General features: G+C 43.3%; 1 protein-coding gene across 1 annotated transcript in view; it reads right to left on the bottom strand.

The window, feature by feature from the left end:
- Positions 1 to 25,552, bottom strand: part of CACNA1E (calcium voltage-gated channel subunit alpha1 E) — a 97,761-nt gene that overhangs the window by 33,211 nt on the left and 38,998 nt on the right. Inside the window, exons 19-29 of the mRNA XM_033196736.1 lie at positions 22,658 to 22,754; positions 19,488 to 19,648; positions 18,792 to 18,929; positions 17,763 to 17,964; positions 16,779 to 16,943; positions 16,024 to 16,134; positions 12,209 to 12,292; positions 11,308 to 11,433; positions 7,489 to 7,554; positions 2,838 to 2,929; positions 1,992 to 2,157 (exon numbers count right to left, since the gene is read on the bottom strand). Of these exons, the coding sequence (XP_033052627.1) occupies positions 1,992 to 2,157; positions 2,838 to 2,929; positions 7,489 to 7,554; positions 11,308 to 11,433; positions 12,209 to 12,292; positions 16,024 to 16,134; positions 16,779 to 16,943; positions 17,763 to 17,964; positions 18,792 to 18,929; positions 19,488 to 19,648; positions 22,658 to 22,754 (1,408 nt within the window). The remainder of the gene's footprint in view (positions 1 to 1,991; positions 2,158 to 2,837; positions 2,930 to 7,488; positions 7,555 to 11,307; positions 11,434 to 12,208; positions 12,293 to 16,023; positions 16,135 to 16,778; positions 16,944 to 17,762; positions 17,965 to 18,791; positions 18,930 to 19,487; positions 19,649 to 22,657; positions 22,755 to 25,552) is intronic.

Here is a 25,552-nt window from a genome sequence, read left to right as displayed (position 1 = left end):
ACCTAGTATTAATGTCAACAAAAACTATTAGCATTGTTACCGCTTTTCATTTGTACAGTCTTTATGAGTGTAACGTGTACAGTCACACCTATTACTTGTTTTTACACTTGCTCCAACTCGTTTTGAGGCAGGTTTAATTACCATCACCCCTCAAGGACAGAATTGCTTTGGATTCACATTTGTATTCTTAGCTTCCAGCATAAGGCCTGGGGCACATCATGGGGGCATCAGTAAATCTCTGTAGAGTGGCTGGTTTGAGTTGAGAAGCTGTGTGACTTGTCCAAGGTCACAAAGGCAGTCTCATATAGATCTGAAAGCAGATCATCTCATACCGAATATAGCCTCATTAAAAATAACAGTAATGTGAATTATGCAGCTCCCTCTGTCTCAAAATTCCAAAAGTACCTTTATGGTCTCTAATTAATTTCCAGTTTTATCTTTGGTTTCTTTCAAATATTTATTATGAAACACTTAAACCATGTAAGATAAAAGTAAGAAGTCCACATGTGCTTCTATCCGCTCCATTTCACCCTAGCAGTGAGCACCGATTCCTGGAAGCTGAGAGCCAGTTTCACCCCTTGACTACTGGTGATTGAGGGATGGGCCTTGCTGAGAGTGAACCTCACAATGGCCACTCAATAAAAATATACTGAAGATGTGATAAATGGAAAACTCCCATCAATAGCATTCTTCTAAATTTCAGGGGTTTTTTTTCTTTATACATTATACTTCTATATTTGTAAATAAGATACTGTTGTGTATTCTTTTTATTGAAAAACCTTTCACATACATAAGGAAGTATATTAAAACACATGGATCAGTTCATTGTGTATAAAACGCTATTATTAAGTCTTTTTTTCTCCCGTTTTATAGATACTATAAAAGGGCTATTAAAGGGCCAAGGCTAGCAGAGGAACAAAGCCAAGACTACTGCGTGGGCTGCCCACATCTCCCGTTAGCTCACTCTCTGCCACACTGACCTACAGGCAACACTTAATGGTCTTTCTGTAGCCTACCCCCCTCACTGGAGAGCTGGACATGTGGGAAATTTTAGTCCCCTTGGGATCACTTGCAAGGTAGCAATGCCTGGACATAAGACAATTAATTCACTTTTTGATGCATGGTCATCAGTGGTGTCACTGTTTTAATTTTAGGTTTTTGTACAGCCAGTGGCATTAGCAGTGAAGCTGAGCTGAGGAATTTCAGAGTGACCAGAAACACTAAACTGACCCTTTTATTATTCTATTTATCACTGCTTGTCTGATATGCAGGGTAGAAGTTTCTGGAAGTGGGTGCGCTGAGTCATGCTTTCTCCAAAAGAGACTTAAGAGGCACCTAGGGTTTCTCACCACTTTATAGGTGAGTGTGCTCCACATATACTACTCAATATTTACTAACACCCAAAGCAATCAAGCAATCATATTCTTTATCATCTATCAGCTGGTCAACTATCAAATGTAATAACATTACAAGTCAAGAGAGAACCACATTTATTCCATTATCATCATTCTACTCTTATCAATGCTATAACCTTGCATTTTCAGGTACCTTTTCTCAAGCAGTTCAAACATCTCCCAAAGAGAAGATATCCATAGACCTATTTATAAGATAAAATACCTGAGATATGACAAAGGATTTACTCTGAGTGTTCATAGATTCGATATGAAGCTCAGTACACTGAAATATGCTCACCTTCCCTTTTCACAAAAATATTTCCCTAGAAGCAACAAAGACTTTTCTTAATCATTGAAAGTCACCCATCCAGGAGTCTGATAGGCACGCTAATCTCCAAGAGTTCTCTAGAGGATGATCTAGTTCTTAACCTGGGCCTGGGTGTGTGTGTGTGAATGGTGGGGGTGTGGAGAGAGGGGGATAGGAGGGGAGGGAAGTACAAACATACACTGAAGTAAACATCTCCTGTCTGTGTATCAGAGGGTTGGGGGTAGGATGGGATGGGCCACATCACAAGGCAAGAGCACAATGTTGCTCACCAAGAAGGAGCAGAAGAAGATGAAGGAGACAAAGTACACGTAGGCCAGATCGGTGCCGCAGCGCTCGTTCTCGTTCTGCCCTGAGGGTGCGGTGGTGTCAGGCTCACAGCCCTTCTCCCCGAGGCATGACAGCATAATCTCCTGCCAGGCCTCACCTGTGGCACTCCTGAGCCCAAGAGACATTTTGGTTAGCAGGAGCAGGTCTGCAGATCCTATTACATCCTTGTTCCTCTTTCCCAATTCCCCCATCCTTGCTCTTGCCTGGGCCCAACAGGCTCCCTTTTTACCCAGTTCTCCCCTTCTAGTGCTTTCCATGCAGAGATAAAGAGTCCCATTGAGGTCTGTTTTGGGTTCTGCTACCACATCCACTGCCTTTCCATCTTTTGTGGGGTCTCTGCTACTAGTTGTGGGATTCTCTAAGACCCCACATAAACCTGGCTATCCAAGGTTTTGGCCCTTAAGTGGAATTTGGTCTGCAAACACTGTCCTGACATTCCCCCCTCCCAAACCCTTGCAGGCCATGTTGAAGTTAAAATTTGCAAATTAACTGCTGAGCCAAAGACATTGATGAAATTTTCTTCCACCCAAGTATTTAGCAGACCCAACTCTGCTTAGCTTCCAAGATCAGACAAGATCAGGCACATTCATGGTGGTATGGCTGTAGACAAGATGAAACTTTCTAATGTTATGGGGCAGTTTGGCAAAGACATTGCCCATTCCCCCTTCTACTGACAGGAGCAAAGGAAGTGGAATAAAGATACAATGGGAAATGGGACGAAGAGGCAGACCGACTCTCTCTCCCCGCATCAGGAGAACTCCAGCTACGACAGTTATGCATCCAGGTACCTGAAGAGTAGCATTAGGGACCCAAAGAAACTCCGGAAGTTGTTGTGCCGGTTGATGTGACTCTCCTCATCTAATTTTATGTTTCCAAATACCTTGAGGAGAGAAACAACAGAAAAACAATGAGCCTTACCAAGCTGTGTGATGTGTCCAGCACATGGGGATTGGCAAAGCCACATACATGGCTCTTCCTGATGACCTGCCCCTGAAGCAGACAACTCAGACCCAGAGAGCTGCTGGACACTGTGCTCTTGGGCTGATATGCAAGAATAATTATCCTCCACTGCTCTAGTGCAGCAAAGGGGACCTGTGCAGCAAGGTCCGAGCATAACGTAGAATGCAGCCTCTTTCAAAGTCATTCTGCCTGTACATAGTTCCTCCCACATTTAATCTGGTCTTTTATTTCCATGGTACCTGTCACCATGGTACTCAAGCAGTCTGTCAAAGACATTATCTCACAGCAGGAGTGCATGGAAGGAGTTACCCCTCTCTTCCTGTCTCAGGTAGTCATGATGGGAGCATTCAAATTTGCAAGAAGACATCATTTATGGCTTGGGGAGATGCTACCCTGGAATTTACAAGCAGATCAGGTCAGAGAGTGGCATCTCTATCTTCCTTAGATATGTTTCTATCCATTGAGTCACATCTTAGAAGGTCTGTTTGTCATTAATGTAGAATCCATGAGAATGAACACACATATATCCATGTGCATATATCTATGTATGTCCACATGTATCATCCAAAAGACCCAAATCCCATCCAAAAGGAAACATTTGTGCAGGATCTAAAATGAAGTCCAGGCCAATAGGATGGAGAAAGTCGGGCCAACTGGACACTTTGAAAAGGAAAACAAAAAATGGCTTTGGGCAGATTCTGAGTGACAGAGTGAGATTTGCTGATCTGCTGCTGGCTACTGAGCTTAGAATGTGATCACTGTGAACACTCAGAGATCTTTATCCACAGAGACTGAGTAATGATGAACTCCCAGACACAGGGCTGCCTGGAGCCAAGGTCAACCCCTCCACTCTTCAGATGAAAAGGAGGCTTTCACACATGTACTCTTCTTCCCCAATCACATTTCGGGTATCAGCACCTATTCTCACAAGTCAATGTTGGGACAGTCGAGGACTTACGGGGTTACTTTTCCAGTCATCTGAGACAATTTTCAGCCTGCACTGAACATGCTTCAGTTTATCCAATGTATACTAAATGGAACACATTTTCCCCCTCACAGTTTTTAGAATGTGCAATTGAGGAACAATCTCTGCCCCCAGCTATTTTGCTCAAGTAACTCCCACTGACACCTGCTCTGGGAATTTGTTCTCAACGCTGTTTTTCAAAACCCAAATACTACTTGTCTCTCAGGGAGAATGGAGGTGGCAAGTGAGGCAGCAGCAGAGAAGAATGGAAAGAGGAGAAGAAGCTAGAGGGCCCCAAAGAGACAAATAGTAGCATTTAAAAAATCTCACCCAAGCAATCAAATCTAATTAACTCTGGATACCCCAGGAGGGCACTGACATTTATCCTTGCCCTGTTCACATTTCCTGCCCTCTTCTTTTTCACCCTCTTGGTTCGGAATTCACGATTTATCCTTGATTCATCAGACATACAACTTACAGTGTCTTTTTTCCCCTATGACACTCCTGGAAGTATCATGAGTTGAATTCATTATGATTTTCTCAAACACCTCTATCCAATCACAAACTAACTGGAGAGCACATTGTGATTTTGCACAAAATATGTGAGTAATAGTCCAGTAAACCAAAGCTATTTTGAATCTAAGATAATTTAAGTCAAGCTGGGCATGGTGGCTCACACCTGTAATCCCAGCACTTTGAGGGGCTGAGGTGAGAGGACTGCTTGAGCCCAGGAGTTCACGACAAGCCTGGGCAACACAGTGAGACCTCGTCTTTACAAAAATACACACACACAAACAAAACAAAACAAAATTTAAGTCAAAAACATATATTTATTGTGAAGGTGGTCTTAAATTATTTGTACTTTTTTTTTTTTCACTTTTCACTTAGTCCTTGTCACTAACCTAAACCTCCATCAATAGGGTATGGAAGAGAAAGAGGGGATGCTGAGGCCCCACAGAAAAATCTCACGAGAGTATAGATTTAAATCGATTTCACTTGGGATTACAGAACTTTAGAACTAGAAGATACTTGTGAAGGTCTTTAACCAACGCCTCCACTGTACTGGTGAGGGAGTTAAGGTGAAGAGAGATATTGTGACTTTACCAAGTTCACACGGTTCGTGAAGGAGCTAAGGCTGACAATCCCACTTCCTAACACCATGTAGCCACAGGGCTCTTTCTCATTCCCAGCAAGTTACTCCTCCTTTCTAACTTCTGATTCTTCTGCAAAGGTCCCTTTTTCCAAGGTGCTTTGGAAAGTTTGGAATAATAAAGGTTTTTCTCAGACATACCTTGTTTCTATTAATACGTTTCCAAAAGCTTGTCCCTGCCCTTGTGTTTATTTGTATAGATCCCTCAGTTTTTTTGTGACTATATTAGAAACAGTCTCTCTAGCAACAAGCTCAGGTATCTGCTTTGTGCTTGGTGCTGTATTTCTGTCACAGACCAGGATGGGGATAGCCAGCTCAAAGCAAGTCATAGCAGAAATGTCATTCATGTCTCTGTGGAATGGACATAGTACTCTTATCTTTTGGAAAGAAATCTGAGGGGAATAAGATGTTAGACTGCACAGTTATTGTGAAGACTACAGTTTCATAACTGAACAACTTCTACCTCCAACTAGAGGGTAAAAATAAATACTAGTGATCTTACAACTCACCTCTTTCACTTACTGTCTGGGAACTTGAACATGTTATAAGTTACTTAACTACACTAAACATTAGTGGAGACAATGAAACCCACCTATAAATGTTTTCACGTTACTCAAAAACATTAGTCATATGTCTTGCCTGGGGATGCTTGCTCTGTCTTTCTTTCACTCCCTCCCTTTCTCCCCCCCTCACTTTCTTTCTCTCCATGTACATTTAGTACAGTGTCTTGTACACCAAGGAATTTAAATAATGGTAAATAGCATTATCGCCATTATCAGAATCAACAGTATTCATACCAGATCAGTACTGGGGATGGTATTATTCTAGTTTATTTTGTTTGAAGATGAAAAGGGGTAAGAACTATTTTGAGCATAGGCAAAAAGAACTTAATGATAACCAGACAAGAAGGATTATAAATGTTTGAGGTGATGGATAATGCAATTACCCTGATTTGATCATTACACATTATATACAAGCATCAAAATATCACATGTACCCTAAAAATATCTACAATTATATATAAAAAAAATTAATTTTGGAAAAATAATTTAAATCAAGCTTTCATTTGGCTCTTCGAGGATATTTTAATTCCAGAATCAAATATACTGGAGTTAGACAGGACTTCATGGGTGTTACCAAGCCAATCTGAAACTTCAGCAGAAATTCTATTTCCAACACTGCCAACATGATCATTAAATTCCTACTGAAATATCCTCAGTGAAGGAGAACTCACGACTTCTCAACCAAGTCACACATTTTGACACTTGACATTCTATTGTATTTTTAGAGAACAAATTTCTCCAGTAATAGAGTTAAAGAATGAAACCAAGAAGTACAGGCAAGAGAGAAGAGTGAAAGGAAGAGACATTTCAGAAAGGCTCTGGAAAAGGCTGCAGACGCAGCAAGGCTGGGACACTCCAGCAGCAGCTCCAGGTGGCAACACAGTTGGGAAGGCAGCCGGCAGGCCCAAGGCAGCCAGACTGCCTGACTGCAGGAGGCTGTCACATAGCCGAAGTTCTTTGCTGGGATCTAGTCACAGTATCTCCAAGTCAGAAAGTTAGTCCTCTGGAGACAAGCAGAAAGCCTGTGTCTCCAACCAGATAGGTTCATGGATGTGCTGCTGGTTATTTACAGTAGGAGTTCACCCACCATGAACAACCATCATCTTTGAAAGGTCCTTTGGCTTCTTCTGCTTAGCAGGCCTCTGGCTACCTGCATAAACACCTGGGGTGGGAAAACAAGGGAACTGTCCAGCAAGTTGCATGGCCTTATTAGCTGGAATGTGGCCCTTGAGTCTCCCTAGGAATGAGCAGGCTGCCAGGAACTCCATGAGTTGTTCACAGTGATGTGCCTTAGGGAGCCAGTCAAGACTGTGTAAGTATAAGACTCTATAAGACAGCCATGACTATATGTGGTGATTTGGTGTCACCATATACAGGAAGAACTAACATCTGACCTTCTTTTAGGCCAAGTCAAAATACCAGATATCCTGAGAAATAGATTGACATGAGCTCCCACTTCTTAGTCTCCTGGGGGATCTTTCTGGCTAAGAACAAAGGTGTCATCTTTGCTTTAGTTCCATTGCTGTCACCACAGAAGCCTAGCTGCTTACGAATTAGCACCATGATCTGACAACCTGAGCTGAAGCCCTTGTACCAGACTACCCTGAATTCTTAGGCAAGCTAAATGGGGAGCCACTGCACATGTGAAATTCCCAAGGTCACATTGTGACAAGACCTCACGGGAACACCCTTAGGCAAGAAGGGGTTCAAAGCATCTTCAGGTCTTGCATGCTTAAGTTGCTAAGCCAGAGATTATCTGGGTAACAGCTGTCCCCCACCGGGCCCTTGTTTTACTAGCTCACCTGCATCCCAATGATGGCATAAATGAAGAAAAGCATGGCAATTAAAAGGCAGACGTAAGGGAGGGCCTGGAAGGAAAGCAGAGATAAGACATTAATCAAAGGCAGCACCCAGACTCAACAAGCTGCAGTCACTGGCAGTACAGGATCTTGCCTGGAGGCTAATGCAAACAGAGACTGGGACTCTCTATTCCCTGAGGTTGTTCTGTTTTGAGGTGCAATACTTTCTCAGGCATCCTTGTCCTCTGACAGATAGGTAAAGAGTTGGCCAAAGGGAGGCTTAAAATTTACTTCTATCAGGAAGATTTACTCACCCATAAGTATAGCCCATATCTAGAAGGAAAGCTGGGAAAACTTCTTGGACTTGGGGTTCATCCTACTTGCTATGCAGAAAATCAATAACCTAGCAATCATGATGTAAATTAAATAGGAAGCACCTAGCTTTGGCTTCCAAATCCCTGTATTACCCTATCCCACTCCCATACCCAAAGTGGTGCCCATAGTGAAGACTCTGGAATCAAAGTGAAATGACTGGGGTCTCACTTGTGTTTTTTTTTTTTTTTTGAGACGGAGTCTTGCTCTGTTGCCCGGGCTAGAGTGCAGTGGCCGGATCTCAGCTCACTGCAAGCTCCGCCTCCTGGGTTTACGCCATTCTCCTGCCTCAGCCTCCCAAGTAGCTCACTTGTTTTTAAGTTCCCAGAAGGCTCTTTCATTTTCTGATGAAATGTCATTTCCCAGTGTTTAAGCCTCCTGACGTTTTATTATGTTTCATGCAAAAGCCTGGTAAGTTAGCCACCAAAAAACTCTTCCATGAAGCCATGTAGCACAAAATTCCATACTGTGCATGCTTACTGCCACTTTGGGATAATATTCCAGTTTTAGAGGTGAGGGTCAGTCAAGGCAAGGAGATGTGAGGCAGGGAACTGGCCTTGGTGCTGGAGGAGGATGCAGACATAGGACAGTTTGGATTTGGGGCCAGGGTGGGACACTGTAATTTTGTGTTGATCTCAGTGCTGTCAGAGAAGTCCTTCTTCTTTACCATCCACTAAGCTCCCTGGCAGACAGTGCTATGAGGAGTCTCCACCCTGTCTTGATTGTGTACACCATGAATCCCAGGAGATCAATTGAGGCTTTCAGACTACATGAACAGGGCCGAGCTTTTCAACAGCACTAACAAAATGAAGAGCCCGATGAGACTATTTACAACTTGAATAAAGGCTAAAATTAAAATGCGACTGAAAGCGGGTGGGAGAATTCCCTCTCCGAGGAAGTGTTGATTCCTAGGCTCTGTGATGGGGGTTGGCTGCACTTTGACGGGTAATGTGGACCTTCTCTACAGAAAGCCAGAAGGAAGGAGACAGGGTTTCTTGTGCCTGTAGTGCTGCTGCCTTTCATCTTCACCTTCTACCCTTATTCTATGGTCTCCACTCTAGTCCCTAGTTTATCTCTCCCTACTCCCAACTTAGGGGGAAAAGCAAAGATTCATTCTGTTTTCCTTTCTTGTCATGTTTACACATTCTAACACAAAATAAGGAAAAAGAGGGAAGAACTCTAGAGTAGGGGTCAGATGGAGAAAACTGGATGCTGTTTAGGGGAAGGTGGGGGAGGTATAGGCAATGTCGATGCTGTTTATATTGTGTGGCTCTCTGCTTTCTATTTGCAGAGGCAGCCTTTGCTAATCTGACTTTTAAAAATCAAACTTCTATACTGTGTCCCAGAACTGTTCTGAAAAGGAAACATCTATCTATAACACAGTGTCACCTGGAGGCAAATTCACCTGTCTTCTCTGTTCTCTGTAGTATTTGCTGGAATAAGTCAACCATTTGGCCATCAAGAAAATTCTGACAATATTATCTTTGCCCTCAATAGTATATGGTTTCTCAGAGACTTGGTAATTGTGAAAATATGACAGGATGACACATATTTCTTAAGAGACCAACAACTGAGGTTTATTGGGCAATACTCTAAAAAAAAAGTTTTTAAAAGCATCTTGTGTTTCCAATTCTAAATCCAAAATCACCTGAGACTCAGAAAATTCTTGCTAAGGTTTTAGATTTCTTTCCATATCTAGCTTTAGAAAAATAGTTTTCATTGAGGTGAGGCCTCCGTGGGAGTCATTATGCCAAACAATTGTTCTGGATATGATAAAAATGTCAAGGTCGCTCCTAGGAGCCAGAGCATCCTTCAAATTGATCTCACATCTCAAACTCCAGGTCCTCGGTGAGGAAGTAAATCAGTAATGATGGATGTGGGGAAAAATCCTTTTTCAAGTGATGAGAAACCATGAGTTCACTGGCTTGCCTTCTTTAGCTTAATTTTTTTTCTTTTTTTGAGACGGAGTCTCGCTCTGTCGCCCAGGCTGGAGTGCAGTGGCCGGATCTCAGCTCACTGCAAGCTCCGCCTCCCAGGTTTACGCCATTCTCCTGCCTCAGCCTCCCAAGTAGCTGGGACTATAGGCGCCTGCCACCTTGCCCAGCTAGTTTTTTGTATTTTTTTTTAGTAGAGACGGGGTTTCACCATGTTAGCCAGGATGGTCTCGATCTCCTGACCTCGTGATCCACCCGTCTCGGCCTCCCAATCTTTAGCTTAATTTTTAATTAAACTGTATAAATAATTAAAGTCAATTTGGTGAATTCATAATTTCTCATCTTTGAATCACGTAATTCCATCCAGTTTATTTTTAAACACATTCACTGGAAAACTCGTTTTAGTAAGAACAGGCATTTGAACAACATTTAGGCCCCTGCCCCCCAAAGCTTAAAAACAACTAATTTATGGTACTTGCTAGAGCCCAAAGATATTTAAGTATGTTTAGGAAACTTTTACTGAAAGTTTGGGTCTCAGCTGTCAATTTTTTACTTTTATTTATTATATATACACGGCTATACAGCTCCACTAGACTGTTCAAAGGAAACACAGCATATTAACCGGCCCAGATGTCCCTATTTATTTGTAGGACGCAGAGGTGACCATTAGTATACCCTGTGTAGGCCGGGCGTGGTGGCTCAAGCCTGTAATCCCAGCACTTTGGGAGGCCGAGACGGGCGGATCATGAGGTCAGGAGATCGAGACCATCCTGGCTAACACAGTGAAACCCCGTCTCTACTAAAAAATACAAAAAAATTCTAGCCGGGCGAGGTGGCGGACGCCTGTAGTCCCAGCTACTCGGGAGGCTGAGGCAGGAGAATGGCGTAAACCCGGGAGGCGGAGCTTGCAGTGAGCTGAGATCCGGCCACTGCACTCCAGCCCGGGTGACAGAGAGAGACCCCGTCTCAAAAAAAAAAAAAAAAAAAAAAAAAAAAAAGTATACCCTGTGTTCAGTGGCTCAGGAAATAAACGCTGATGAAGACAAAGGTGGGGCTAAATATGAATCATCTATGAAACACAACTCAGTGAGTCCTGTGAAAAACTTTCATGTGAAATAAAAACACCCAAAGTCCCTGAAAATGCAGAGGACATCTGACTACAGACCACTGGCTCTTTACATGGATGGGGTTACTCAGGACTGTCTGGAATCTCTAGGGACAAAGCACATCTTATAAAACGTGTCTCCTGCCTCAGCAGACAGAGAGGATCCCTGAGTCACAAAGTCAAGGTGTTTTTCTAAAATGAGATTCTATCCAGTAGACATAAGCTGATTCCAGTCAAGCCAAGCTGTGCTGTAACTAAGAATTGCAGTATTTACTGAATGCTTCTAACAAACACCCATTCTACTAGCTTCAGCTTCCCAGAGGTGAAGGGACTCGGGTAATGATGCCAGTGTTGCCTGGCTGTGCTGTCTGATATGATAACCCTCAGAGAGGATTTGCTGGTACCTCTTACCTTAAAAGACTGCACAAAGGTCCATAGCAAAATGCGTATGGTATAGCCCTGACGCAGAAGCTTTATGAGGCGGGCAGCTCGGAAGAGCTTCAGAAAGCTCATATTGAAGCCACTGGTGTTCACCAGCTGGTGGACCAAAAGGAAACATATAATTAGGAACATCATGGTCATTCAGAAAAATCTAAGCACTAGTATTTGTGTATTTATCCCTCATTCCGATAAATGGGACACACTCTCTGTCTTTGTTAACCCCAATTCCAGCTGATGGGCTGGCCAGTGAGGCCCATCTCCTAAGTCTTCCCATGCCTGCTCTCTTTCCCCAGGTAGAAGGGTAAAGGATGTACCTGAGAAGGGTACCCTGCTCACAAATCCAGCCTTCCTAGTCTTCTACTGAGTGGTCTGAAGTCTGCACTTAGATGCCAAAAAGAGCAGATCTAGGAACCCCTCTAGCACACGTTGGCCCTCTAATATTCAATGAGAGTTACCATGAGCTCTCCAAGTCGTCTTTAGAAAGAACAAGTTTATGGAAAAAATACGTCTTTAGAAAGAACAAGTTTATGGAACAAGTCTATGAACTTTGAGGGCAAAGACACTGTGCCTCCTTTGAGAATCTAGTGGAATGCTATGCATACTAGCTCTCTTCTGACACCGTCTATTCCACCTACCCCATTAGAGGTCTGCTGCCTGAGTCATGCAGATCAACAAAGCCTTCCTGGAGATCCAGTGCCACTCCCAAGTTTGCATTCCCTGGCTAATGCCGAGCAGTGAGGGAGTAAATTCCCAACACTTAGAGGGGTACACATTTCTCTGGTGGGTTAAAAATGGACTGAATGTACAGAGGATTCTTAAAAATGCTACTCCAGGACCAAGCTTACAGACATGGATCTTATAGGCCATTCACCTTGCTGTCTGTCAGGATAATTTCTGTTATACTGCCAATCACGGTGATGAAGTCAAAGATATTCCAGGTGTCTCGGAAATAGTTCTGCCAAATGAATTCAGTCATAGGAACATCAGAAAAAGGAAAGAAAAAAAGAGGAGAAAAGACATCTTTCATTATATAACTTTGTTTGTCACTTGGAAATAAAACTTGTCAATTCATGCATAAGTTCACTCTTACTTTGGCTTCAGTTTCCCATTTCTAACCAGAGATACCATTTCTCCTTTACTAATCTGGGAATCTCTCATTTGGAAAGCAGTTCCATCACCATTTGAAGACTTTATTTTTGAAACAGTCACCAAAAGCTCATATGTAAAAAAGGTTTTTCCAATTTTTACTTTTAACAAATATTTATGTATTTTAAAACCTCTATGGAGGCATGATTGACAAATAAAAAGTTATCCATATTTAAGGTATATATCTTGATTGGTTTGGGGAAATGTCTGTACCTGTGAAACCATCGCCATGGTCATACAGCTATAGCTTTCAAATTATCTCTATTGCATCAAGTGCCCTAGAAAATACAGTCTGACTTTCAACTATCAACAAAAGTCACACAAGTTGTAACTGATTAAAGGTTACAGATGTGCCAAAAATCTCCTTCTAACTCCATTGAGCCTTTTCAAACCAACTACTGATTGGTAATAGGATGAATAGACTTCATGTTTCCCCTTTTTCTCTGCTGTTATACCTTTTGAGGAGATGTAACTAAGTACAAGGAAGCAGTAATAAAATGAGTGGGCTGAAGGAGATATAAAAGGCCTGGAAAATCCACCAACCAGATAACACTCCATTTAACAGGAGGGGGTGGACTATGCATCCATCTCCTAGGCTCAGATGAACACAGACCTTAGACCATGCTCCTTTAAAAACAAACAAACAAAAAGGATACTTGAATCTCAAAAACAATTCACTTGCTTGCCCCTGGGACATTTAAGGGCAGTCTGTAACACAGAAAACAGAGATTAAAATCAACAGAATGCAGAAATTCAGAGGAGACAGAGAAAGTACAAGGAGAAGAAAATTTCAAACACCTGTAATTGATATCCTCAGCAAGATCACAGGACAATGGATTATTTTATCCTATCCTTGGCATAAAAAACAAGAGACTCTCAGAGCACTGCAGAAGTATACTCCATCCCAGCCTCACAACTAGCATCACTGAATTCCTATGACATGAGCCAGACACTAGGCCAGGCCTTTGGCATTCTTTCAACTCATTTATTCCTCTCATGGATCCTAGAGGCAGGGAGTGACAAATACCCCATGTTCATAGAATCCTGAACGGAAAAGTTGGCAAGAGTGGGGAAAAATACCCAATAAAGAGAGAAAAGGAGTGTGGAGAGAGAGAGAAGTTATATTTAATGAACATCCACTCAGAAGGTTATGAACATCACTTAATTGGATACATACAACAAAGTAGCTAAGGCCATAAGGTAGCTACTATTATCCTCATTTTATGTACCAGAAAATGAGGCTGAGAGAGGCCTTATTCCAAAGCCACATGTACTTACGGGGCATGTGGAGAGACTGAAGCACACAGTTTCATAAATTCACTTTCCATTAGAATATTTAGTCTATCAGTGGTGGAGCTAAATTAAGTCGCTGAATTCCTCAATTCTCAGGGCTCTCCTATTGTCCAACCTGGGGTGAACTTCCTAATTCTTGGTTTTAATTCTTTCTAAATATTGGTGCATGGATCTAAGTCTCAGAGGACCAGAAGCTCTGGATTCCAGTTAACAATGCTTTACAATACAGAATAGCATGCTGTAGTATAGACTAGCACACTGTGGTGTATGGTATAGAATAGTACAGTGTAGTGTAGACTAGTAGATTATTGTGAACTTTGAAGTCAGATAGAACAGGGTCTGAATCCTAGCCCTACCTCTTACTAATCTTGGCCAAAGTATTCAACCTTTCTGAGCTCCAGCTGATCCATAAAAAGGAAAAAATAAGAATGCTTATCTAAGATATTGTTATGGAGAGAAAAGCAATATGTAAAGCATTTGGTACTTGATAACCAACCAATTTTTGTTACATCTTACCCTCTTTTTCTTTTTCCTTTCCTTTTTTTTCCCATTTTGCCTTGCAATTCTATTGCCTGTCATTATGTAATCTTTAGGAAGCTATACAATTTTTCTGAACTTCAATTTCCTCATTTAAAATAACAACAACAATAATGGCAATTATGATAGTGACATCTGCCATACCTATTTCAGAGTCACTGAGAAGATCTAATGAAATAGTATATATTACGATATTCTGAAGGCTTAGAGTGCCTTAACAATGTAAGGACTTATCAGAATTAGTGGTACCTTTTATAGAGTGAAAATCCCTCTAGACCTTGAATGAAAACATGGGAGTAGGGTGGGAAGGATGCAGGCTTCAAGGGCTGAATCTAGTTAGGGCTGTGAGTATATATTCAGCATTCACCATAATTAGACAAGTAATGGGACTTAAGTCACAGACAATGTCAATACCACATACAAGTAATCAACATGCACAGAAAAACTTTCCCTGTTGTGGTGCTTGTGTCTCTCTCTCGGTCAACTCCCCCTGCTCAGGGCTAGACTGTATTATAAAGGCATCTTTGTTGGTGGTAGTTTCTTTTACTTTTTTAATTCCCCAAGTCTCAAAACACTCAAAAGGGAGCCAGGCAAACACAATGCAGCCAACTGCAATTGGTTCCCTTAAACTCTCCACCCAAAATGATCAAATTAATGGTTTTTCAAAGAACCTGCTGGGAGACCAAAAGCAGCCCCCGTAATCAACACTCACAATTATTGAACCCAGCCCAGAGTCTCTGTTAAAGCTGCTACCAGACAAACACTTATTCAGATAATGAGCAAAGTTCTCCTTCTTGCAGGGAAAGCCATATACCCATGTAATTTGAAATGGTAGCTCACACCCTAAGTAAGTGTGAAACAGCTGTCACGTGGGCTTGCATCCCACTGAACTCACTGTACACACTGAAGCAAGGTCGGGGGAGGGTGGCCAGGGGGATTATCTTGTTTATAGGACACTGAAGCAAAGGGCTAGGTTTTCTTAACACTCTTGAGAACAGATGCAAGAATTTGCCAAACAATTATAACTATTAATAGTAGTTGAGGAAAAGAAAAAAGAGGGCTCATAGCAGAAAAATTCATCATCCCCAAACCTCCTCAGACTTAATTCCAGAATCCTTCCCCTTGCACTACACACACACACACACACACACACACACACACACACACACCTCTTAAAGGCCATTAACCTTTATAGGCATAAGTAATAAACACCTATTTTATTTGGCAGAAACTATTCTTCATGTTACTAACGGCAGAAGGACTAATAGGTAAAATCTATTATTTGCTATGTTTGAGGCTAACAGAGATAGGTATTTTCCCATTTGTGTTATAAAACTCTTATACCTTTTACCAGTAAATAAGCACTCAAAGTTTATTAGCCCAATCTTTGGCTTGCTCCTTCATCTACACATAAATTGCAGTTCTAGTAAAACCCAATGATGGCCGCCTCTGGACTGCTGACAGAATTTCACAGGACCAGGGCTGATAGCTCCATAAGCATGAACCTGGGATGTGGCTGCCTTTGTCCTTTCTCCCAACTTCCTCACACATCATCTTGTCTCTATGGCAGTTTACTGAGCGGTCAAAACGAGCCCACATCTAGGTGAGTGATTTCTGGAAAAGCAGTAACCACCTCCCTTTCAACAAAGGCTGGGAAAGCACCTAACAGAAAGAGACAAGCCCAGTGCTGGGAAGCATTCAGCCACGTACCAAAAAGCCAAAAGCGATGACCTTCAGGACGCATTCCAGGGAAAACACCATGGTGAAGGCGATATTCAGGTACTTCAGGGCCAGCTCATAGGTACAGGGAGCAGAGTAATACTGCCAGGAAGAGAAAAGAAGAGAGAAAGAATCACAGCCTTAAGGTAAGAGGGGGAATACATGTCACCGAGGTTGGCCATCTCTCATTCCTGCCCTGTAGGAGACTCTGGTACGCGGTACAGGAGGAGAGATGGACTTCGAGTGCTGGAGGGGAGAACCAGCACTCTACCCAACAAAACAAAAGAAAACACAGACCCACGCCCACCAGACTTAATAGCAAAATGGCCAGTCTTCCTAGAGATGAGGGTAGGCAGAGAAGAAACGTTTTCTAGAGTTAGTTACTGGAGTTAGTCATTTAGTATTAAATAAGATGAGGCTCTCTGAAATGCCAAGGCTCCTTCAGACCCCATGATGATGGATCTCTGTCTCCTGATTTTTCCACCCTTGTCTGAAGCTGCCTCCCATTGCCATCTCAGGTCTTGGGAGCCCCTGGATGGCTACTATAGGCTGCACTGCATTTTGCTCAGTGGACCCCCAAAGCCCCAGAGGTTGGGTTGTTGAACAAAATACAGATCACAAAAGGATTCCATGATGGAAAAGTAGGTAAAGCAGTGACAGGCTGGGATGTTGGGGTGTCTTCCCACTTGCCCTGGGAGGGAACCATCGCTGGCGCTCAACCGGCTCTTGTGCCTCTCTCCTCTCACCTTCATCATCAGCACGACGGTATTCAAGGCGATCATGGCCATAATGGTGTATTCGAAGGACGGAGACACCACAAAGTGCCACACGCGGTACTGGAAGGTGTGCCTGTTCTGTGGCATGTAGCGGGTGAGAGGTTTGGCGCTGATGGCGAAGTCGATGCACGCCCTCTGCAAGAAAGTCACGGTTATTCGCACAAGTTCAAATCCCATAGATCTAGCATGGCAGGCTCTGTTCCATGCTCAGAAGAGGAGGACGGTGAATGGGAAAAAGGGCAGGCCTGGGCAAGTAAAGATGGCAACTGGGGTCACCTAGACAAAACTACAGACAAGGCATCACCTTGAAGGAGGTGTTGTCACGTGGAGTAGAGACTTCATGATTATTTTAAAAGTCCTTTACACAGCATGTGGCTGAGCTATTTAGGCAGGAAGCCTTCCTTGGTGCCCTTAGTCAGAAGTAAAGATCTACCTACCTATGTGTTTCTACAGCACTTTCTGTCACATCTCTTACAGTCCCTAACGTTTCTAGTTCAGTTCCATCGTTAAAAAAAAAAAAAAAGGAAAGAAATTTCAAAAAAAGCTTTTGAAACCTTACAGTGTGCCAGAACTATGCTTATTGCTGGAAAAGCTGCGATAAGACACATTCCCTGCCTTTACAGCAAATACATGGCATGGAAGGTCACAGCAGTCAGATAAGCAGATATCTGATATCATTGTGCCACACATCTTTGTTTTCTAGACTATGCATACACAAAGGTAATGACTGTATCATAAACATCTTACACATCTTCCAGATCTCTGTGCCTCATACACAGGCCTTAAACAGTGCTTGGAAAATGTTTATTTAATGACTGAATAATTACTTTTCTCATCTTCTCTCTATAATTCTTAATCAAGTTAAGAAAATGCAGTCCTCCTTTCTTATACTGCTGGCCCAAGAATCCTTTCTGGAGCCCCTCCTGCCTCCCACTTTAGACCAATTGTTGTTACCTCATTCTTCTCCAGGCTGCACTCCTCCATCATCTTATCCCCTTGCTCCTGGAAGGTGATGATGATGAGAGCCACAAAGATATTGACAAAGAAGAAAGGGAAGACCACAAAGTAGACCACATAAAAAATAGACATCTCCATGCGGTTGCTGCGGCTTGGGCCTCGGTCTTCCTCTGTCACATCTACAGAGTGCTGCAGAACTCTGTGGGGACAGAACGAGGGCACAGATGGTGGATGACAGTCTTGGCTTCATTAGGAGATATGCCACCTATCATAATATTTTATCTGACTTCTTTGACTTTGCAGATCCTCCATTAAGTTTTTTGAGTCCAAACCCAAGTGTCATATCCTGCTATCAACAATCCGCTTCTCTTTCTAGCCCCTGTTCCATCATGCACTTGACTCCTAAGCAACAGAGGGACATAATTTCATAGTTTAGGTTGTCATGTTCAATACAAGGAGACTCCTAGATTTCCATTTAACATTTTGCTGCCAACAAGAACATGCTGCCACCAGAAAGTGGTGTCTTAGTTATTGCTAAGTCTCTGAAAAATTAGCTTTCAGCTATGGGCAGCATAAGACCTGTATTCTGTGGTCTTCTTCATGATCACAGGAAGTGCCTTTGGGTTTTGCCAACTCATTCTTAACCCTCAATCCTCAGGCTCTCAGGTACTGGGCCCCCCTGGAGGATAAATCTGTCTATAACAGCTTTTAGAAACTCTCCTTATGGGTACAGGGCTGTTCAAAACTCATTTGTTCCACAGAAGTCAGATGGCTCCACTCAACTCCTCAATAATGGGCTAAACCATTAAGAGTTTCAAATATTTCCCTGATTTGCTCACCCACTTCTCCATTTTTGCCTGAAGAATTTTCATTCTTCCTCTTTTCTGCCTGTGTCACCTTCTGAAAACCCCTTACTTTCCCTGATACAATAACAAAGGGTGAGCCTTGTTCATCTTGAGTCAGCTTCTCAAGGCAACCAGGGGCCCTATCGCAGCCACATACAAGCATGCCAACTCAATCACTCACTGAGGCCATCCTTCCCCCGTGGAGACGGTGAAGAGGGTCAGCAGGGCCCAGATAATGTTGTCGTAGTGGAATTCATGGCGCTTCCATTCCCGGCCCTTCACCTCCATCTTGTTTTTCTCATGATCTACGTAGTTGCCTCTAAAACCAGAGCAGAAATGAAAGAGGGCCTCCTCACTATAGCTCATGGAAGAGTCAGCACATTCTACAGGCCACAATAATTTGGGGGTAATAATGATCACCATATATGTGTAAGGAAAAGGAATTTTATTAAAGGAATGTATTTTTACCATGAGCAAAAATGGGATTTGGTGCCCAATAGATATGGGAGTAAATCCTAACCCTTTCACTAGTGGCTGTGTAACCTTGAGCAACTTGCTTAAGGTTAACTTTCTGAGTCTTAGTTTCCACTTGTATAATAAGCAAATAAAACTCATTTCAATAGCTCATTATAGGGGTTTAAAATGAAAACTCGAGTGTAAAATGTCATGGTACAAGACAGTTTACACTCAAGTTTTCATGTCTGACACAAAAGAGGCACTCAATAAAAAGTTTATTGATTCCCTGTTTTGTCTTTTTGCTGAAAGAAGAGTGGAGATGGGTAAGATAGAAAGGAGGGAAGGTGGACCTGTGGGGGTGGAGTGGGCTCATCAGGACATGCTTCAGCAAAATCAAGTGGGATGTGCTGGCGGCACTTACATGCACTCCTTCTCTGTGTCCTTGGAACTGTCCGTGCAATAAAAGAACTTTCCCTTGAAGAGCTGAACTGCGATGACAGCAAAGATGAACATGAAGAGCTTGTAGACAATGAGTATGTTGAAGACATTCTTCAAGGAGGTCACCACGCAGTCGAAGACAGCCTGTGGATAGAGCAAAGAGCCCTGCTGTGTGAACCCTGTGATGGTCTGCACACTTGCCTAGAGCCGAGCTGGGCCACACCACCACCACCAAGCCCCACTAAGAAGTTGTCCCAGGACAGAATTTCCTGCTAAGAGGTGAGGCGTCGCTCATGAGATTAAGGGCTGGCTTCTAAGCTGGTTATGACTGCAAGGACCTACCACCTAAGATGGGAACACATGTTCTGAAACTGAATGTAGACCCAACGCAGTAGAAATCCGATGATATCAAGCAAGGAATGTGGTCCTCTGTGGGTTCCTGGTACCGGTACTCCACTTAGTGTGAAGCATAGAAGTGTATTGCTGGAAGGGATCTTTGAGATCATTTAGCCCATTTTAGTCTTTAAATAGCTTGTGCTTTATTTGGTGACATTCTTAGATTCGAATTATATACTGAGTATGTATTATTTTCTCCTTACCTTTCTAAAAGGATCAGGTAATAATACACTATCATCTTTGTTCATTTCACTAATATTTCATAGCAAGTTCATACATTTGTGATTATATTCAGTACTTCATGTAAATGTTCTCTAGTGAAGGTGGCTGCATTTGGGATGAAGACCAATAGAAGTAAAGTGGGAAAGACCAATATACACCTTCTCTTAGAGATGGCGAGACTGGGTAGATAGAACCAGGGACTTACACTTCAGTTAAAAGGCAACAGACCTCCAGAGACCTCCACTCTATGCCCTAAGCTGTGAGGAGTTACATGGGAATTCAACACATTGTAGGCCATTTTTAGGTTATTTTCTAGGTTTTAGGTTTAGCACACAGGATAATCTAGCCCCACAGTGGTGCTGCATTTGTGCAGTTGCTTCTTTGCAGCACTGGGTGAAGCACTGCTGGTTTAATTAGTTCAACACTGCGGGGAATGTGAGTGACAGGCAGCCTTGTGGAATCATCAGAGCCACCTACGTCTCCCTCAGGTTATGGAGCTGCGGAGCGAGAAACTAGCCCTTTCTATTTTAACAGAATTAAGCAAGGTTGCAGGGTGCTTTCTCTGGCCTATTAACTAATCTCATCAAGCTTGTCTGCACTCTCCTTGAGGCCCACTGAATCCTGCCCTGCAGGATCACTGACAACACTGATAAGGGTCAGGGCCCCAGGCAGCACACTCTGTGGGATGTGAGGCAGAACCCAATGAGTATTTATGGGCAGGTGCTGAACTGGGCCATTATCGGGCAGGAAGGTAGTAATAAACAGCTAACATTGTGCAAGTGCCTCCTCCAGGGGCAAGGCGGGGTAGCCAGGGAGGACAGCAGTCGGCCAGGCCACTTCCTTGGGAGCATGGGTGTCTCTCTCTGGGAACCCATGCGGTGGGCCAGGGCCCTGGGCTCTGAAACGTAGCCAGGTTTCAGTCACATCAGGGTCTCTCAGAAGTGACTTTTCTTCTGTTTCATGAACCTAGTTAGTTTTGCCACCTCTCTGCAGAGCCAAATGGTTGAAAAGGAAGCAGTGCTATGAGGCCTGAAGGAGGTTTGGGGTGGGGGTGGGCAAAGAGTATCAGAGGTGATGAGAATCCAATAGGAAGTGGGAATTGAGAAGCAAGGGAGAGTCAAGTGCACAAGAGCCCTCCCCAAGCTCTGTCCTCTGTGGCAGGCTTGGGAGAGCAGGCCCAGGCATTCCAGAGGAACTGTTGAGTTTTCTAACAGGGACCACTCACATCAGTTCATTTTCTCCATACCACAGATGTATGAGTTACAAGGTGTCCTCATTTCCCATGTGAAAGAAAGTCAAAGAATAAGTAATTTGCCCTGGGTCATATAGCTCCTAAGTCCTAGAGCTGAGCCTGGCACTCACGTGGGTTCTTTTTAATGTTGACAGGGGTTCTCAAACTACACTATATTCTAAGAGTCACCTGGGAAGCCGGTTTAGGAGGCGCACTCCAAGCCCCTCCCACAGGGATTCTGGCTCTGTTGTGTTGTGGTGGCCAGCAATCTGGATTTTAAGGAGTACCCAGGTGATCCTGATGCAGGTGGCCTATGACCCACACCTTGAGAAGCACTGCATGATTCCATGCGATGCTGAAGTTAGGGAATTGAGTCTGCTTGCTGGAAAGTATTCTGGTGTAGCCCCTGAAGATGGGGCTTGGCTGGCTGTGTGGCCTGAGCAGCAGAAAGACTTTGGGGCTGGAAACCAGGAGCTCTGTTCCTCTCCCTGGCAGTGACTTGCTGACATTCATAGGAATTCAGGGAGAAAGAACTTTCCTCCCATGGAGCCTCAGCTTCTATTAACAGCAAAGTATGTGGGGTGGGGCAGGTGGGTTCAACAGGCTAGCAGACTTGTGTAATAGAGTGCATGATGCTTTCCTGAGAGGCAGGAAGGCTCATGGAAGGTGGAGCCCCAAGCGAGTTGAGCAGGGAGTATTAGACAAGGAGAAATCCTGGTAAGATACCTAGTCAAAGTCCTGGCAATAGGAAGAACTTAATTCATGTCATCTCACTTCCCCATTTCTTCTCTGCCTCTGCCAAAAATGGACTGCATGTCCTTGGACAAGTTACTGACCTATCTGTGCCTCAAAATTATAAAGGGTGGGGCTAGAAGAGCCTCTTCTCCTCTAGAGCTATAAGAAAAAGAAAATGTCCCAGGATACTCGGCCTTAAAAAATACGCAGACCACAACACACAGAGGGGTCCCGTTGCTTCCATTCTGGTGTTCTGGGTCTGCACTGGGGACATAGGAGGCCCCAGGACAAAGCCACACAGGATTCCCTCTTGGATGACATATCACACTGGAGAGAAGATACCACCTGGGTCTGAACTAAAAGGAAAAACTTTCTTATAGATTTCTTGGGATGTTGGCTATTTTCCTTTGAAACTAAGACCTTCAGCTCAGACAGATGACAAGAACTTCAATATCTGTGTGAGAAAAAGGAATATTCCCAGAACAAATTCTCCAAAGGCAGGCCAGCCATGGCTAAAGAGAGAAGATGGGAGAAGGGGATTTGATGGGAACAAACTCTGTAAACACTACCTTGAGCTTGGGCAAGCGCTTGATGGTTTTCAGTGGCCTGAGAACTCGGAGCACCCGCAGAGACTTGATGGTCTTGATGTCCCGTCCTTTGTTGGTTCTGCAGGGGAGAGGCCCCCAGGGAATCATATGGAATGGGGGAGAAATAAAAATGACATTCAAACTATGGCATTAGCAACAACAGACTAAAAGGGGAGAGATGTATGGGAGAGATGGAGGCAAGAAGTCAGAAACTTGAGTCAGATTTGACTCCAGGGACATCCTACGAAAAACGCTGCAGGAATATTTTCAAATCACTTCCCAGTGTGCACACATGAACACACATCCACGTGCATAAACACCCACACATGCACATACACACTCAAATATATATACACAGAGGAACATATAGGCACACAGAGGCATCCATGCACATATGTTAATAAACACTTCCTTCCCTAACTACCAGTCTAATGCTGCTGATTACTACACTGGCACAATGAAAACAGAAGACACGTCCACTAGGGAATGTGAGCAGTAGCCCACTTCAGATCCCCACTGTGCCAAATCCAGTGTTTGTTAAATGATAGGTTCTCAAATGATAATCGCTGAATTGATGAACCCACAGTTGAGAGCAAGCCTCATCAGCGCACTTGACTTAACCTAGGTTTGTCACCGCTGCACAGTTCATTAGTGCAGGAGAGAGCAAGGTGAGGCAGGGTGGTGGCAGACATGACACTCTCGCTGGGCCACGTGTTCCAGAGAAAGCATGTCATGCAGGCTTCTAGCCAGGACCTTGGCTCAAACTGCAGTACCTCCGTGTGGCTGGTTTTTCCCACAGTACCTTCCATTGCAGACGGTGTGCACCTAGCACAGGCTGCAGAGTCACTCGGCTGGGGGAGGCCCAAACTGCAGGCCCAGCCTACCTTTATCCTGGCCCTACAGCTAATGACCCTCCCTATTCAGCCTCTTGGAAATGTTTACTCCTAATAGTGACAGTATGTTTCTCTTTTTATTTTTAGGAATAAAATGAACAATAAACTTGCATTTCTCTTTCTTCCCTGTTCATCCCCTGAGACCTCTGCATTTAATTCAAATAATTATCATTTATAAAACACACAAATGGTGGAAAACAAGACTCCAAATAGTGGAGTAAGGCTCTGTCTCTTTCTTCATGTTGACCCAGATTACTCTTACACCAACAGTCTGAGGAAATGGGGTCCAGAACATCAGGTGGGAACTGCAAGGGCTTTCTTTCACAGAAGCGAGGCCAAAAGATATTTAATTGAATTCAAGGAATGCCGACTTTGCCCAGAATGTTTATTTTAAGACTCTCTTAATGATTATAAGCCATGACCTACTAGCCACTTTTATTCAATCCTAGATCTGAATATAAATAATCCAAAAACATTGCATTCATACGGTCTTTAGCATCCAGAGGCTTTGGTATATTTTACAAACTATTTCACCGCATTAGGCTCATCTGTCTACATACCTAAAAGAGGCAATGTATGAGTCTAATACATATCCAAACCAACAAGAATGATCATTTCCCAAGAAGGCTTGGTGACTCCTGATTTGGTCTCTGAGATATAAATAAAAGCTGATCACTCTTTTCTCAATGTATGAGCCCCTCTCCTCCCAACCATACTTTCTTGCTCCTCCAACTCATTCCTTGTATCTTTTACATCAAAGATAATTGAACATATTTACCCCAAAGCGTTCCTATGGAGGATCCAATCAGAGAGCAGTAGAAAATCAAAGTAAAACAAAAGTGGGGTTGGGGTAGAGAGAAGAAAGACAGTCAGAACACTTCAGGGAGAAAAGAGAACCTTACAATGATAGGGAAGCAGAACAGCACAGGCCCAAGGGACCCCACCCACAGCCTTGGCACTTAGAGTGTCCACACCTTTGTGAAAGGAAGGGCCAGCACACCATTTGCTCCATGGCCACTGTCCCAGCCTGCAGGGGCGAAGGCCCTCTGCCAGCACAAGTGACAATTCTACATAGGCTTCTGGGTATTGTGCATTATTTCCATGGAGTCTGGTTTAACTGCAGTTTTGTAAGTGCAGGTGTTTACTTTCATTTCCTGTGTAGTCTTTAGACAAACTCTGTTTCCAGTGAATTTATAAGAAACCAGGCTGGAGGAACTATGCCCACTCTGGGTCAGAAATTCTCTCACACACTGGCATGGTTATGCTTATAAAGGCTTTCATCTAAAGAGGGACACGCAACCACTCAGAGAGAGACACACTGATGTCTCTTAGAAGCTCAGAGGAGCGCCACCATTAAACTAACCTGAAATAAGGGAGGCAGGCATTTGTCTGTCAAGATCATGATGTCACACCAAAGTTTGCCTTTTGATAAATTAAATGACCACCTGTCCATTGTGAGCATACTGTGCAGTTTGATGATGAAAAATCATCCCAGTTCTATTGGTGAGGCATTTAAAATAAGTAAGGGCATAAATATCTTCAAGATAGAAGTAATGACAACTTCTAAATTTTTTGAATATTAATTTATTCTGGGCCAGACTCTGTGCTAAGCAATTTTAGTGCAAATCTTTATTTAAACCTCCTAACTTTAGTACATAGGAATCACTATCCCCATTTCACAGAAGAGATTCAGAGAGGTAGAGTGCCCGGCATCAGTTGGCAGAGCTGGGACATGAACCCAAGCATGTATGATGATCAAAGCTCTTGCTCTTAACCACTAAGGCTCTGCACCAGCAGGTTTTAGTTCAAAGTTCTGTCAAACAGCACAGTGAATTTCTGAACTGGAAGAGATCCCTGAAATCCACCCAACTGCAAAGGAAACTGAGGCCCCAGGAGGAAGTGCCTTGCCTAAGATTATTCACTGAGTGAGTTCACCATAGGTGAACCTGCATCTCATGATTCCCTGTCCTGGCCTGCTGCTAAG

This window comes from Trachypithecus francoisi, unplaced genomic scaffold, assembly GCF_009764315.1.
Source record: "Trachypithecus francoisi isolate TF-2019V2 unplaced genomic scaffold, Tfra_2.0 Lachesis_group5, whole genome shotgun sequence".
NCBI lineage: Eukaryota > Metazoa > Chordata > Mammalia > Primates > Cercopithecidae > Trachypithecus > Trachypithecus francoisi.
This window is presented reverse-complemented; position numbering and strand designations above follow the sequence as displayed.